The sequence below is a fragment of the Topomyia yanbarensis genome, chromosome 2 (genome assembly GCF_030247195.1).
Source record: "Topomyia yanbarensis strain Yona2022 chromosome 2, ASM3024719v1, whole genome shotgun sequence".
Taxonomy (NCBI): Eukaryota; Metazoa; Arthropoda; class Insecta; order Diptera; family Culicidae; genus Topomyia; species Topomyia yanbarensis.
This window is the reverse complement of record NC_080671.1, coordinates 423,282,651-423,297,604: the sequence shown is the minus strand read 5'-3', so window position 1 is coordinate 423,297,604 and position 14,954 is coordinate 423,282,651. Positions and strand designations below refer to the sequence as shown.

The 14,954-nt window shown below is 39.8% G+C and overlaps 1 protein-coding gene across 1 annotated transcript in view; it reads right to left on the bottom strand.

Annotated features, from left to right (window-relative positions):
- Nucleotides 1-14,954, bottom strand: part of LOC131685276 (1-acyl-sn-glycerol-3-phosphate acyltransferase alpha-like) — a 47,861-nt gene extending 32,907 nt beyond the window's left edge. Inside the window, exon 1 of the mRNA XM_058968879.1 lies at nt 14,502-14,954. Within this exon, the coding sequence (XP_058824862.1) occupies nt 14,502-14,686 (185 nt within the window). The 5' untranslated portion in view covers nt 14,687-14,954. The remainder of the gene's footprint in view (nt 1-14,501) is intronic.

Genomic DNA, 14,954 nt, shown 5'->3' with positions numbered 1-14,954 from the left:
TACGAAGCCATTTCGTAGCAGTGATGTTTCGAAGCGGGTGAAGGTCCTCCACCCCAGTCAAATCATGTTTAATCACTAACGGGTGATAAAAGATGTCTCTATCAAGCAATCTAGGGTGATGAGCTCATTTTGTCCCTATAAGGCAGCGCTTCGCATTATTCTGAACAACCTCCAACTGAAGCTATATTATTCACAAGTGTTCTGAAAATATCATATGTAGAGTATCAATATATTATTTCTTAACCTTCTCCTGGATTGGGCGAAAAATCAAGCAATTCGTTATTTACCGGTAATTAGAAAATGAGATTTTTTTTTCAAATTCAAAATGGCGGCCCCTGCCCGCTAAACATCGTCCTACTTCGTCTAGTGCAGGGCCTCTCGTAGTTAACGGGAATGAGAAATTGATATAATTTATTAAAATAGATAAAATTTAAAATAGATAAAACCAATGTTCCGCTACAAGATCTGGCACCGCTTACTTGCAAATTCTTGTCACATTTTGGAGAAATGGAATCTATTCCGAAAGGCACATGTAAGAATTAGTTCCCTGTATTTCAAATAGTGTTTATGTGGTGCGAATGTCGGTGGCCAATCCATTTCCTTCTACCTAACCCTGCAGTACAAAACATAATGCGGTAGTACCGTTACGCAGAGAATTCTGTGCACATATCTAAATCAAAATAATACGTGCCAGTTCTGTGAAAAAACGGCACATTACGATCTACCCTGCTTAGAAACCGCTGAATATAAACAACTGAAAAATTTGTGGCAGCTGCTCAGGTAGTATTGACAACGGTAAAAGCTGCGTCAAGTACCTCAAAATCTACAACCAGTACCATCATTGAGGAAGCCGGACAACAATTAAAATTTGTTTTATTATTGTTATTGTTTACATAATTGAAAGGTGGGGCAAATCCGACCGTTGGGTAAACCCGACCCCCCACTGTTACCGAAAATCAGAAGCACTACGCGAACTAATATCAATGGTGTCGCGTAGAGCATCGAAAATAACCATAATGGTGGCATGACAGCATTTTATTAATCTACATTGAGATGCTCAAACGACAAAAAGTGTGTTTTTACAACTTTTGATTTGACTTTTGTGCATTATTGCCTACAGGATATTTCTGATTGTTAAAGTGATTGTATAAAAAATGTAAGTGGATTTAAATTCTTTGAATAAAGTCCTACAAAGTGCGTAGATGAATTTGGTTCAACCTTTTTCATAACTTTTTTTAATTGCATCGTAATGAAACATGACGACCTCTAAATAGTGGGGTAAATCCGACCGCTTTTTTGCTAAGAAAATGTTTATTTATCAAATTGAAATATATTTTTATTGTTATTTTATATTATTTTGATGAATAATGCTTCATAATTACAAACGAAAGGCACAAAAACGTGATGATTATAGTATTCGTCAAGCAATTGCTCCGATGCAAATGGGAATATCATTACGTGCTACTGCTCGTGATTTTAGCATTCCAAGATTGACATTGAACTCCATTTTCTTCATGTTACAATTCAATAACACAACATTCATTGATTTATCATTGAAATACCATAAAATTTGGGTAATATCTGCACTAAATCAACTAAAGAAATAGGGGGTCGGGTTTACCCCACCATTTTTGAAAACAGCAAAAATGAACATTTTCCTTAAAAGCTTGTATCTCAAAATATTCCCAAGATCCGAATAAAATGCTATATATATATAAGTTGCCCAGGAGTCTAACCTTTAATTTGGTATATAAAACGACTTGATCCGATGTAAAATGAGCATTTTACAGCCAAAACCATTTACTAGGTCGGATTTACCCCACCTTACCCTATATAAAAAAAGTTTTGAAAATACACACAATTTTGAATTTCTGTATTAGGTCAGGGCACACCGTGCATTCTGTACTCTTGGTATAAACACCAGGTATAACATTAAAGCGAACTACAAAAAAAATATTTCAATTTGTCTGAGAACGATACAACCGAGAAGGCAGTTTTTGTTTCACGTCATTTTAATGCAATATCATTTTTATGGACACTTCATTTTATTTTTACGACAAATTCATTCCGTAGTAATACACTGTTAATCCGCAGAACCGTAATATCTTTAACAAACATGTAAAAGAAAAAAAGATGGGTGGGTAATGTCTAGGACATAACCGGAGTGTCGTGACTACTCGTTTGACTTGTAATTCAAATCGAATGATACTCAATGAAATATGTGGGAATGTTTCAAGTTATTCTTTATAATAATTATGGTGGTTCTGAAAAGAACCTTTGTTGTTGGCGTCTGCGTTGATAGGGGATGCGCTGGATTCTAAGCTCGTTGAGACATTCATTCATGAAATGAACAATTTTCTTGCTTTGAAATATCACTGTTAAAATCTCTCGAAACAACCATCGGAATCTTTTCCGTACAGAAATGAACACGCTTAGCGATAAACTAGGGGCGGGTAATGTCCGGGACATAACCGCGATGATCATATTCTTAAAATTCTGCTTGTATCTTTTTCAAATGGCTAAATTTTACGCATTAAGTTCGATTCACCGGGCTCAGCGAAATTTTCCTGGGGATCCCGTTCGTTAGTATATTCAGCAAAACAATTTTATTACCGAGTTCTCCGCATTGAATACAGGTCAATAATTTCATATAATCATTTCAACAAGCAGACAATATACATGTATGACAGGTGGGAGTGTTCTGAAGTGTTTTAGTGGAGGTAACAACACAAAACCGTGTATTGGACATTTTACAATGATTCTCCTTAACCCTGCAAAACCACGGGGTTGGCAGCAGAGGGTTAAGTTGTTTGGAAGAGATGACAAGTAATATATGATAACTAAAAATATAAAACTGTTCTATAAATTGCAAAGTTATTGCCGCGTTGACCTGAATATTTGTCATTTCATTCATATAGGAACAATCAATGAAATTATGTCAATTTATGCTTTGCAAGATTTGAAATAACTTCGAAGTGTGGTCATGACACCCCTGTTATGTCATATACATTACCAACCCATCTTTTTCCATTTTTCATTCGTCCTAATAAGGACGGTTTGTAGATAACTATATTGATACAAGACGAGAATCTTTTGAAACAATTCAAACCTTGCCGACGATTGTTTTTACTGCGTACATACATACGATCTTTCCCCTTTCGCAACTCACACCGAATGAGCACGCTTTGCATCAAGGCGTTCCTATTTATAAACTTTTCGATGCAGATGAAAGGCCCTCCTTTTGTGCGATACAGGAAAATATTTTCATCATTCGTTTTGGTGTAGCTTTCGCTTAGTGGCAGAGTTGCCACATTCACTGATTTTCTTGGAAGGATTTCCAAAAACCTTCGGGTTTGTAGATTAATTTGAAAAATATTTTCTTATATAATTATTTTTAATTATACAAATTAATAAAAGGAACTTCCTAATAAAATTCTTTTTCCATTATATATTCATCCTAAGGACGGTTTGCTTACAACTATGACACAAATCCATCTACAATTAACAGCGCTAACGGAAAATAAGCACCACTAATTCTTTACAAGTATTTTGTTAGTCCTGAAAAGGACTGTTGGCAACATTAGACGCGTGAATTTACTTATCTTCTTCGGGCAGATTTCTTGGCAGGTTTGGCGGCCTTCTTTGGCTTATTCGCTGCAGCCTTCGATGTTTTGGTGGCATTTTAGTGGCAGTTACTACCGCCTTTTCAGTGACTGCGTTTCTTAACCTTTGGCTTTTTGGCCTTCTCACCGCCACCACATCCACCAACGTTTTTCTTCTCTCCGGTGGTAGCCGATTTGATTGGTCGTCCGATGCAGCTTCTCACGACCACGCACGTCTGTTATGCACTGGGTCTTACACACGTCTGGCTTCTCATTTAAAGTAGTAACAAATTTTATATAGCAAACAACGTATCGGTAGCAAGCGTTGAACGTTTTCCTTCCGATTTATGAAACAAGATTGGCAATCCGTTTAGTAGAAGAAAAGTTATTAAGGTTCAAAAGGTACGTAACGCTTTCGCTAATATGCACTACTATCGTTTTCTCGCTCGTTCTAGTGGCGTGCATGAGCCTTTCCTTTCTGTCCGGATTCTAATGGCATAACCAAAACTAATATGCCGGCTTTCCCCAACCAACAAACATGTACTGGACCTGTATATAAACTTTTCATTATTTTATTGTTCGGTTGCTGCACCATATTGACGGCTCTGTGCGGGATGGGCTGAAAATTTTCACTTTTCCGAGTCGTTTTCGAAAGATTTTTCAAAACTCTATTTTTCCGTTAATAATAAATGTCCTACATATTCCAAAATTTAATACAACATTGGTACAAATATTTCCGACAAAATGCCGAAGAAATTGATTAAATCCATTCAGTACAGCAAAAGATATAAGCGTTCAAAATCTTACATCATTTTTCTTTTGAAATTTTGAAAATGGGCCCCTATATTGAAAGGTAAGTCGTTAGTCACGACAAAAAAACGTGTTTTTCTCAGGATTTTAATGATTACGATACGATCATTTAAATTGGAGGTTTCATAAAGTTGAGTTAACGCAAACTTCGAATGAAGTTACAGAACTAGTAATAGTAGCTAGACGCCTGATCATGAAAATAGGAGTTGAACCTATTTTCCGCATCTACAAATCGCCTGCCTGATCAGAAGATTTAAAGTAAATTTCAACATTCACTTTGTTCGGACTTTCTTTGCAACGGTAAACTTGGATTTCACACTGATATATTCCTATCCATGGAGATAACCTTGACGTTGGTTTCGCCTTCCAGATGAACAAATGCGTGTATAGTTTCGCGTGACTGTTTTTTTTTATATTTGTCTACTCATTCCAATTTTAGCGTTTTCTACACCTTGTAAACGTGTAGTCTAGAATACGTTGCATTTTCAAGCACCACAAAATACTTCGAACTCTGGAATATTCAGCTAAATCTAACCATTATTTCATAAAAAAGTACAATTCGTGGGAATCGACTACTGATACCATGCACTGCTAGGACCCATGCCTCAGACATTACTTCGTTAAAAGTTTAATAACTTCTTTTAACAAATCCGGATTGACTAGCAGTCTTCGACAAAGTTATAGACAACTATCTTATTTTTACTTATAGTGATAAAACGATGCGATTTGCTTCAAATTTGGAGCAAGTATTCCTGGTGGACTAGGAATCGACTCAAGGGTGGGCCGATTAAGTTTTCGAAAATTTATTATTTTTCTAAGCAGTCTAGTGCCCACATCTGTGCTTTACTATCCTCTGATTCGTCTTTTTATGTTCTTTAAATTTCCTGTAACGCATGTCTGAACCATCTGCTGGTAAAATGGACGAACACAATTTGTTACCAAAAGACACCAATTTTCCGTATGAAGTCCTACTCATTTAACTCGGTCGAAACCGGCCCCCTGGCAACCCCTTTACCATCATATGGAGTTTGACAGCGACCTACATATATGGGGCGTTATAGCTATAAAGCCCCAAACAAAGAATTATGTTCGGCACTATACACGACATTCAAGCGTTCCACACGACGTTTTGCACCTTGTGATTTAACACCGTATTATTCAGAAAAACTACGTTTAGTAACTAATTACAGCTTTTAATAAATCGATTCAAAGTTAATGTTTTGATTTCCATGGGAGTGATGCTGGCTGCACAGAGACGTCGTCCTTGACAGGGGGCTGGTCGAAACGTTTGTGATCTTTCTCCGGCACAGAGATGAAGCGCTAAGTTTAATCAATATTTCAAAAGAGTCGCATATTAGTTTTATTGGACTTTTTCGGAAATTGTTATAGATGAGATTGAACCCGATGCGAGGGAAGTTTTTTCCAAAATACGAAATAAAAATTTTCTATTCAAATTCTTACGAAAAAGGCATTGTGGTCCTAATAAGGATTGTTTATTGTGAATATTTTTACTGCTCGCCGCTTCCTTGCCAGGAACAGTCTTCTTAACACATCTCGTGGCCTAGGCAACTTTGAGAGCGTCTTTCGTTGGCTAATGCCAACGGGGAGCGTTCTGTCTAGAAACTAACTAAACGGGTAATAAGCAGCTAAATTCTTATGACTTCTACGTCGATCAAACGCAAACTAGGAAATTGAGACGTAGGACCTACATCTTCCTTTACTACAATGGGTACATTTTGAATCTTAATAAATTTCTTCCTACTAAACGAATTGCTAATCTTGTTTCACAAATCGAAAGGAAAACCTTCAATGCTTGCCGGTACCACGTTTGCTATGTAAAACTTGTTTGAATAGTTAAAAATGGGTAATGTCTGGTGTATGAACGTGGTGTTGACGTCGGACTATTCGTTGGCGTATCATATTATTAGAAATCTGCCTGTATCTCTTTCCAACGGTAAAATTTACACATTAACTTTGATTCACCGGGTTTCGAAAAAATTGCCTGGGGATTTGAATAGTATCCCGCTCGGTAATCAATTCAGTAAAACAATCTTATTATCTCCGTATAAAATACATAAAAACATCTGTCAATCGGTGTATACAGTTTTCGGTGAATTCTGCCGTTCAAAGTTAAGAAATGATTAATAGTTCAGTAATTCGAAAATTAAATATGGCGAATGGCCAATAAAAGTAACTTGTTTTAGTCAGGATTTTTTAACGTTATGCAGAAAATTTGTACACAAACTATTATTTGTTGTAGACCAGTAAGAAGCGTAGCACCGATTTTTGATAGCCGTATATTTATTAGCTTCAAAACTAGAAAAGTATAGGTATAAGTTTTCATATTAGTAGTAATTAAATTAAATTTTACATACTTTTCAGTGGCCTCACTGTTCCTACGGTCTATTAAATGAGGAGTTCTAAATTTTAGCCAAGAAAATTATCTGTGATAAAGAAACCAAATTAGTTTAAGTTTAAGTATTTTAAAGTTATGTTTTACAGAATATAATGGTTTTAGCAGCAAAATGGTTAGCACGTTTCTGTCGTTTCACTAGCTCCCTTTGACGTTTGCTCAAGTTCCTACCCTATAAATTGGCGAGCTGATTGTTATCGGTGATCAGGGTTGCCGGATCCTCAGATGCGTTTACATCCTCCCCCGGGTGCATCTTGCTATTTGCCGAGACTGCACTCTCCATGCCCACGTCCAACACCGCCAACTTTGATGCTGGTCGTCGTAGAATACCTCTCGGAGTTCGAAGGACAGCCTGGCGAACCTTCCCTTCATTGTCGCCCATTACCTCAATCACGCGTCCGCGCAGCCACCCATTACGTTTTCCCTCGTCGACAATCAAGACCAGGTCACCAATTTTAATAGCTCGCGTTTCGCTAAACCAGTTAGGTTGCCTCCGAATAACTGGCAAGTATTCTTTAATCCAGCGTTTCCAAAACACATTCAGCTGCTCTTGAATTCGCTCCCAGGACGCGCGTAGAAATTTTGGCTGGCAGTTTGTAGCAACTAGCGGCTGCTTAACTCCACTGGAACTGCCTATCAGGAAATGATTTGGTGTAAGCGCTTCCGATTCCTCTGAGTCAAGCGGCAAGTATGTCAGGGGTCTCGTATTCACCAAACACTCTACCTCCGCTACCAAAGTAAGCAGTCTTTCGTCGTCAAGCTTGCCGTCCGAAATACGCATCTCCCATAGCAGCTTTAACAGAGCGTACTAAACGCTCCCACGCTCCACCCATGTGCGGGGCTCCAGGTGGAATAAAGGTCCATTTTGTTCGATGTGTTTGTAAATGTGGCCGACAGTCCTTGGTTAATCTGCTCTCGAAGAATTCTATCGGCTCCTTGAAAATTGGTCCCATTGTCTGTGAAAAACTCAATCGGTGATCCACGACGACAAACGAATCTTCTGATGCACGATATACATGATGCAGTAGACATGCTATAAGCGATCTCCAAGTGGACAGCGCGGACAGTTAGGCAAGTGAATAAAGCAATCCATCGTTTGACACTTGACCTTCCAATCTTCACCAGAAGTGGACCAAAATAGTCTATTCCTACATAGGTGAACGGGCGAACGTGATTAGCTAAACGCGCCGAGGGTAACGGAGCCATCGGGGGGATTCTCGGTTGAGCTTTGAGAATTTTACAATATTGGCACGCCTGTGACACCTTCCGTACTAACGTTCGAAGTCTTGGGATCATATAACACTGTCGCATTTCGTTGAAAATCGTTTCCATGTTAGCGTGGCGATAATAACAGTGATACCAATCAGTTAAGAGTGTCGTCACCTTATGTTCCCTCGGCAGTAAAATAGGAAAACGTGTATCGAACGGTAAATATGTCGCCTTTCGTGCCCGGCTACTCTGTCTCAACAAGCCCTTGTCGTCCAGCATCGGCATGAATTGGTACAGTACGCTCTCCTTCTCTAGCGACTTTCTTTGATCTATAGGTAGACTTTTGTTATTCCGCAACGTTATTACCTCATATTTATACGTTTCGAACTGTACTTGTTTCAGGATGGCTTCTCGCGCGGCTTGAAGTTCCTGCTGCGCTAAAGGCCCGGACAGTTTTCGGTGATTCTGCCGAATATTATTTAGAAATCGAAGCACGTAAGCCATCGTGCGATGCATCCTTACCCGTCGGGAGAAACGTTGGTAGGACATGAGAGGTTCAGTTACTACGTGATGGAACACCGACGGGCGCATCTCTTCACTTGTGGCGACCGTAAGTTTTATTGTACAAGGCCACTCGTCCTCCTGGAGATGTAACAAGTTCGATTTTCCAAGCCACTTGCTTTCTTCGTTAAAGTACGGGCCACTTCCCCACTTGGTTGCTTCATCGGCCGGGTTTGACTTAGAAGGGACCCACCTCCACTCATCAACGCTCGTCGATTCAAGGATCTCTCCTACCCGGTGTGCCACAAACGGTCGATAGTTACGTGGATCCGCGTGTATCCACGATAGTGCGGTGGTTGAATCCGTCCACAACGTTCGTTTGACTATAGGAACACTGAGAGAATCTTGCACAAACTTCATCAACCGCACTTCTAGCACACAGCCTTGCAATTCTAGTCGCGGAACCGACATGGGTTTAACGGGGGCAACCTTCGCCTTGCCTGCTACTAGTGCGCATTGCGGATTTCCGTTGTTGTCCATCGTCCACAGGTATACAGCACAAGCGTATGCGGTTTCACTAGCATCAGCGAACATATGTAGTTGTGCATTGGTAGATGTTTCCACAGATGCTTCGTGAAAATAACATCTTGGGATTCGCACGGTAGAAATAAATTCGATCATTTTAACCCACCTGCTCCACAATTCAAAGGCATTATCATCCACTTTATCATCCCAATCTGCTCCAGTACACCACAGACTTTGCATAAGCACCTTGCCGTGGATCAAGAATGGTGCCAACAGTCTCAGCGGATCGAACATCGTCATAACGCAACGCAATATCTGCCGCTTCGTCGGTCGATAATTGCTGTGTATTAACATCTGTACTTCTTCACTCATTTGTGTAGAAAAATGGAGCTCGTTCTGCAGTGGAGTCCACAACATCCCAAGGACTCTTTCGGTTCGTTCGTTGTCTCGTATATTAAGGTTTTTGTAACTCCCCGAATTTGCCTCTCCTAGATAGTCGAGTACTTGATCGCTGTTTGAACGCCACCCACGAAGTGTGAATCCGCCATTGCGGTGGACAAGCCGAATCTCCTCAGCTACCTGTTTAGCTTCTTCATCACTCCCAAAGCTATCCAGGTAATCATCGACGTAGTGGCTATCGATGATTCCTAGCGCTGCTCTTGGGTACAGTTTGGAGTGTTCTTCCGCGTTCAAGTTTTTAATGAAATGAGCAGATGCCGGAGAACTACTACGTCCATCATATAAACATCAGGCTTCAGAGAGGGATCATCACGCCAGAGGAATCGCTGCGAGTGTTTGTCGGCCTGCCGAATGCGTACCTGATGGAACATCTCTTGAATGTCCGCGCTCACAGCTTTATACTGCCGAAAACGAAGAAGTATACCTGGGAGAGATGCCAGTTGATCCGGGCCCTTCAGCAAAACGCTATTCAATGACACGCCATCGACTTTGGCGGCAGCGTCCCAAATAACTCGTAATTTTCCTGTTTTTTGGCGCTGAAAACCACACCCAAAGCTAAATACCAGATTCTTTCCGGATCAGCCTACGCCAACTCTTCCGTTGTTACGAGATGCGCATATCCCTTATCCTTGTAGTCTCGAATTTGACGGTGCAGATTTTCTTTCAGATCCGGATTTCGATGCATGCGACGTTCGAGGCATTTCAAACGAGAAAAGGCCATAGGATAGCTATCTGGAAGCGTAATGTTGTCTTGTTTCCACAACATACCGGTTTGGAACCGGTTTCCCACACGTTGGGTGGTAGATTCTAAAAGTTGTTGGGCTCGTTGATCTTCCACCGACATTACAATGGTAGCCGGACGTTTGCTCAAGTTCCTACCCTATAGATTGGCGAGCTGATTGTTATCGGTGATCAGGGTTGCCGGATCCTCAGATGCGTTCACACAAACTAATTGTCCAACGTCAACACACCGGTAATGTTCTGGACATTGCCTACCCCTAGTTTTTTCTTCAGGGGTCGTATTACCCTTCACGCTATTATCTCAATTAAAACTTTCCCCCGACGGAAAACCACTGAATTAAATGAATGAATGGACTGAATAGAAATATCAACTAGATAACCATAAAAATTCAAACATAATCAGAACCGGCTGATAAGAAATTCGGATATAAAAATGATAAACAAACGTTTGGTTGTTTGAGGTGTTGACTGTTGCCAAGACGGAGTCGGCTTTCCCATTAATTTCTATTTAGGAAGGCGAAGTCCGATTTTTGTACCGATAACGATCAGGCATGACTATGCCAACGCAAAGAAACCTTTTAAGTCCGAGTCGTGCAAATCCAATTGACTTGCTAGTGTGGAAGAAAAATTTGACATAGCTACCAGTGGAGCTCAAATGGTTAATTAACGTACGATTTCCAACCCAGACGATAAAATCGTCAATCTTGCAGTGCGATGCACATGCAGTTTTGTTATCATTTGTTATCATAATACCAACCTATAGATTAGATATATAGAAATACTGTTTTGATACTTAAGGTAATTTATAAATTTTATCTATATCCCGATTTAATTGTTTTGAACCAGCTATTATTCGATTGGCCGATTACGTCGAAGTGGTTAGTCGCCGTTTGATCGTGACGCTGATAGGACTTTCGGAAGGCTCGGCAACCGAGTTGTTATGGCGTATGTTATTCAAATGCGTAATGATATCTTCAATAGAAATGCATAAGATTAGCAATTGGTTATCAAGCAGTGAATTTAGCTACCGAAATATCCTTTGCAGCTATTACATGACACGTTTAGCCGACTAAGTTCGTGTCACATAAATGGGCTGACAGCCCAGTACGACTAAATCATTCCAGTTCTTTATTTATTTAATGATTCGAACCGTGTTTATATAGTTTCGTCTTGAACAAGTTTACATTTGGGATGAAACGAGGCCAGTCTGCTTGTCATTATTTAAAGTAACCGTCAGTCGAAGTCAATGTCTCAATATTTCTCCGAAAATGTCATAATATTAAAGTAATTGGCCATGTACCTGAAAAACCACAGTACATCTGAACCAACTAGCACTCGAGGGCATAGCTAAAAGTAACTTGACGAATCTTAAACAGTTCAACGAACGAACAATGGAGACCACGACAGCGAAACGTCCGTTATCAAAAGCACACCGAAAATAAAGCAACCTCATACCTACTCGTTTAAAATCGGTGATTAGAAGCAGAAGGGATACTATTGATCGACGTTTTAGTATTTATTTGCTTGTTATCAACAATCGGTCCGCGAGATGCTGCTATAAATTAGTAACTCGTGTGTGAGAGTAGCACAACAGTTTATCTGATATCGGCGTGAATTGTTGAAAATAATCGCAGTTACCTAAATTGAATCGTATCCTATGAATTCGTTTCTGTTCAATAGATGAATCCGCTATATGCGCACGTGTAGCGTCTGAGGAGTTGCACCACTTGTTCAAATAATCATATGTGGTATGTACTTTCGCTCTCGTTTCAATGAATTGCTAGTTTGTTTCAAAACGCAACCATCATACAGTTAACTGGAGACAACGTACCCGTTGCTGTCTCGGTTTGTTTCAAGCACACTACAATATACATAAATAGAACGGAGAATCATCAATCTGAATCATTGTTGCAATTTACTTATCAGGTGCGATAAAGTGGGTGCCACATCCCTGTATTTTAGTTCTGAATGACAAACAGTGACTACACTTTTGCTAAATCAAATCAAATTTTTATTTAATCAAAAGGAAAAAGTGCTTTGTCCGTACATTGGACGGACCTCAATAATTAACGACCCCTCACAGATAACGGGGTGTTTTTCAATATTTTTTTTTAAATTAAATAAAACGGGCAAAAAATTGTTGACAATCACTGTTATACAGTTAACTTTCTCTATCTCGATTATTTCGTTTCTTCAGATTGGCCGTAAAAAATCCTCCCTATTTCCGATAACTGTCTGCTTCTTGTGTCTTGGTGTGTGCTTAGCGGAGTAGACTTAACACATAGGAAATAGACTGTAAAAAAGCTCGTGTTATGTTTGGCTTATCGATCTTAGTGGTCTATAACTTCACCGCAAAAGATACGGCAATCGTTGCTGTACACATGAGGATCAAGGTGTTATTTTGTAGGAAATTTTACCCTGTAGCGGAGCATTGAAAATAAATTCGTTTACAAAAGTTTCCAGTCCCTCTGTATTTTTTTAGTTTTAGAGATTTTTTCATACTGTAGCTGTGGAGCTAAATTCTCGGAAGGGCTCCCCGTCAGAATCACTCACTACAATTGCAGACGAGACAGCCAATGTCGCCCACCAAAACACTGCTTAAGGCCAATTACAGCGGGCTGTGATTCTGAACGTGATATTCACTGTACGGTTCAGTTATGTGTGGGCGTGGGGATTTTGCAAGCGCGTGTATCATTGCGAAGGGCTCGAGCGTTTGTACGTTAATGTGTTCGATCGCGTGTGTGTTTGTATGTCGCGTGTGCTAACGCGTACGTAACTTCGCATGTATAAATTCTATTTTGTAACCGTGTGCCGTTCGCATATTCACATGTGTTCATGAATGTTCGCGCGCGGATCGTGAGTCTGATACTTAATTTTCGGTGCACGGTTTAGATCATAGAAGAAAATGAGATTTTCCATATCACTAAAGTACCCCGTCATGTCGCCATGGAAGCCGTTGTCTAGTGGATATGAACGTTATTTTTTATTGGTCCAACTGAATGTATGGACCTAAATTGCTAGGACGAAGAGTAAATATTTCCGGACGTGACAAATACATTATCGCCCGAATACGGGCGTTTGTGGGTTCGCGTTTGAGACAGCGTTTGTAACTTCGTAAGCACTAAAGCGTTCACCTTATTGCCGGGCTGTTACGCAACACGAGCGTAGGTGTGCGTGGATGATCGCGAAAGGCTTAAGCGTTCGTATGTTAACGTATTTGTCGCGTGTGCTCGCGTGTATGTGATTGCGTCTATACATCCGATTTTGCCAAAGGTTCTGGGAGCTGCATAAGCTTCTCGTTTTAAGCAATTTTGTAATACGTTTCATGTTCTAATAGCGGCTCAAGTAGCCCCGATTATAACAGATATAGGGTAAAGATCTCGTTTCGTGTAAGACACGTACCCTCATCTCCAATTCGATTTTTACACTTACTTAAACACTACAACTCAGTTGAACTTTACGCAATGTGATGTAGAAAACGAAAATATAAAAAACAAAGCCAAATTTCAGCTTAATCGAAGATGTCGCTCGCCTCAACGTTTTTGGTTAAGAAAACTCCATAAGGAAAGTTGGAAAACGATCCCAGGTAAGTGACGCACAAGGTAATCGAATAACCAAGCAGACTATTCCCATATCTTTATATATTTTCACAGAAACTTGTAGAAACTTCAAAATTACCAAACCTTTAACAATATTTGACAAATAGTTTCTGAAGCCCATCACCATTTGATTGAGTTGTATTCCGAAAGATTAGTAATTGTACCAGTCTAACTAGAATTGTTCCTGATTTTTATAGAAATTTTAGCATAAGTTTCTAAGTGAAACTTTCGGACAAAAATATCCTTCGAAGCAAACCTTTCTCACGGCCTGTTACGAAAATTCGATATGTTTAAACATTCTATTAAAACTACCTACATTATCGCAATGTAAAAAATCAAACGACATCGAAGGAGCACCGATGAATCCCTAAAATCTGGTGAACTCGTAATGCCACCCAAAACTCAGCCTACTATCCTTCCCACCTAACTTCAGCAGACACCGGAAAACTATGAATGAAACCGTAACAGTACAAGCGTATTCCGAGAATAGTGCGGAAGCAAGACGAAAGCAAAGGACAAAAAGAGAATCAATACCGGCCGTGACGATAAATGATAGCCTTGTTTATCATTTTTCATTTTCCACATTCCCGTGTCGGTATCGATTTTTCGCCTATGAGCAGAAAGTGTGACTTCAGTACTTACACTAGATTGCGTACATTCCTCGGTCGGAAACACATCGGAGGGATCAAAATTATGGCATTGATGATAACACTCAGATATAGCACGAAAAACTTGAAATAGTAGCGAAATTTGTGGGACGTTTCATAGAAAATGGGCAGCAGAATGATGCCGCAAACGAGACAAATTTCGAAGTAGCTCGCCATCATTTTTAGTTTTCACTACGAAAATTACATTCGATGGATACACTGATTCTGGTCGAATTCACACAAAACACTTTTTAATATTTCTATGTTTTCTAGAAACTATATACTTTCAATTTACGGAAATTAGAGAAGCAACTTTTGTACGGAAAAGTGCGCTGCTCACTATTTCACTTATGCTGCACGAGCTGCACAACATCAAAACGGATCAAATTAACCAGATCGCGCGCGCACACACCTCTCCAGTAAACTGTCCAGCACCTACTGCGGTAGA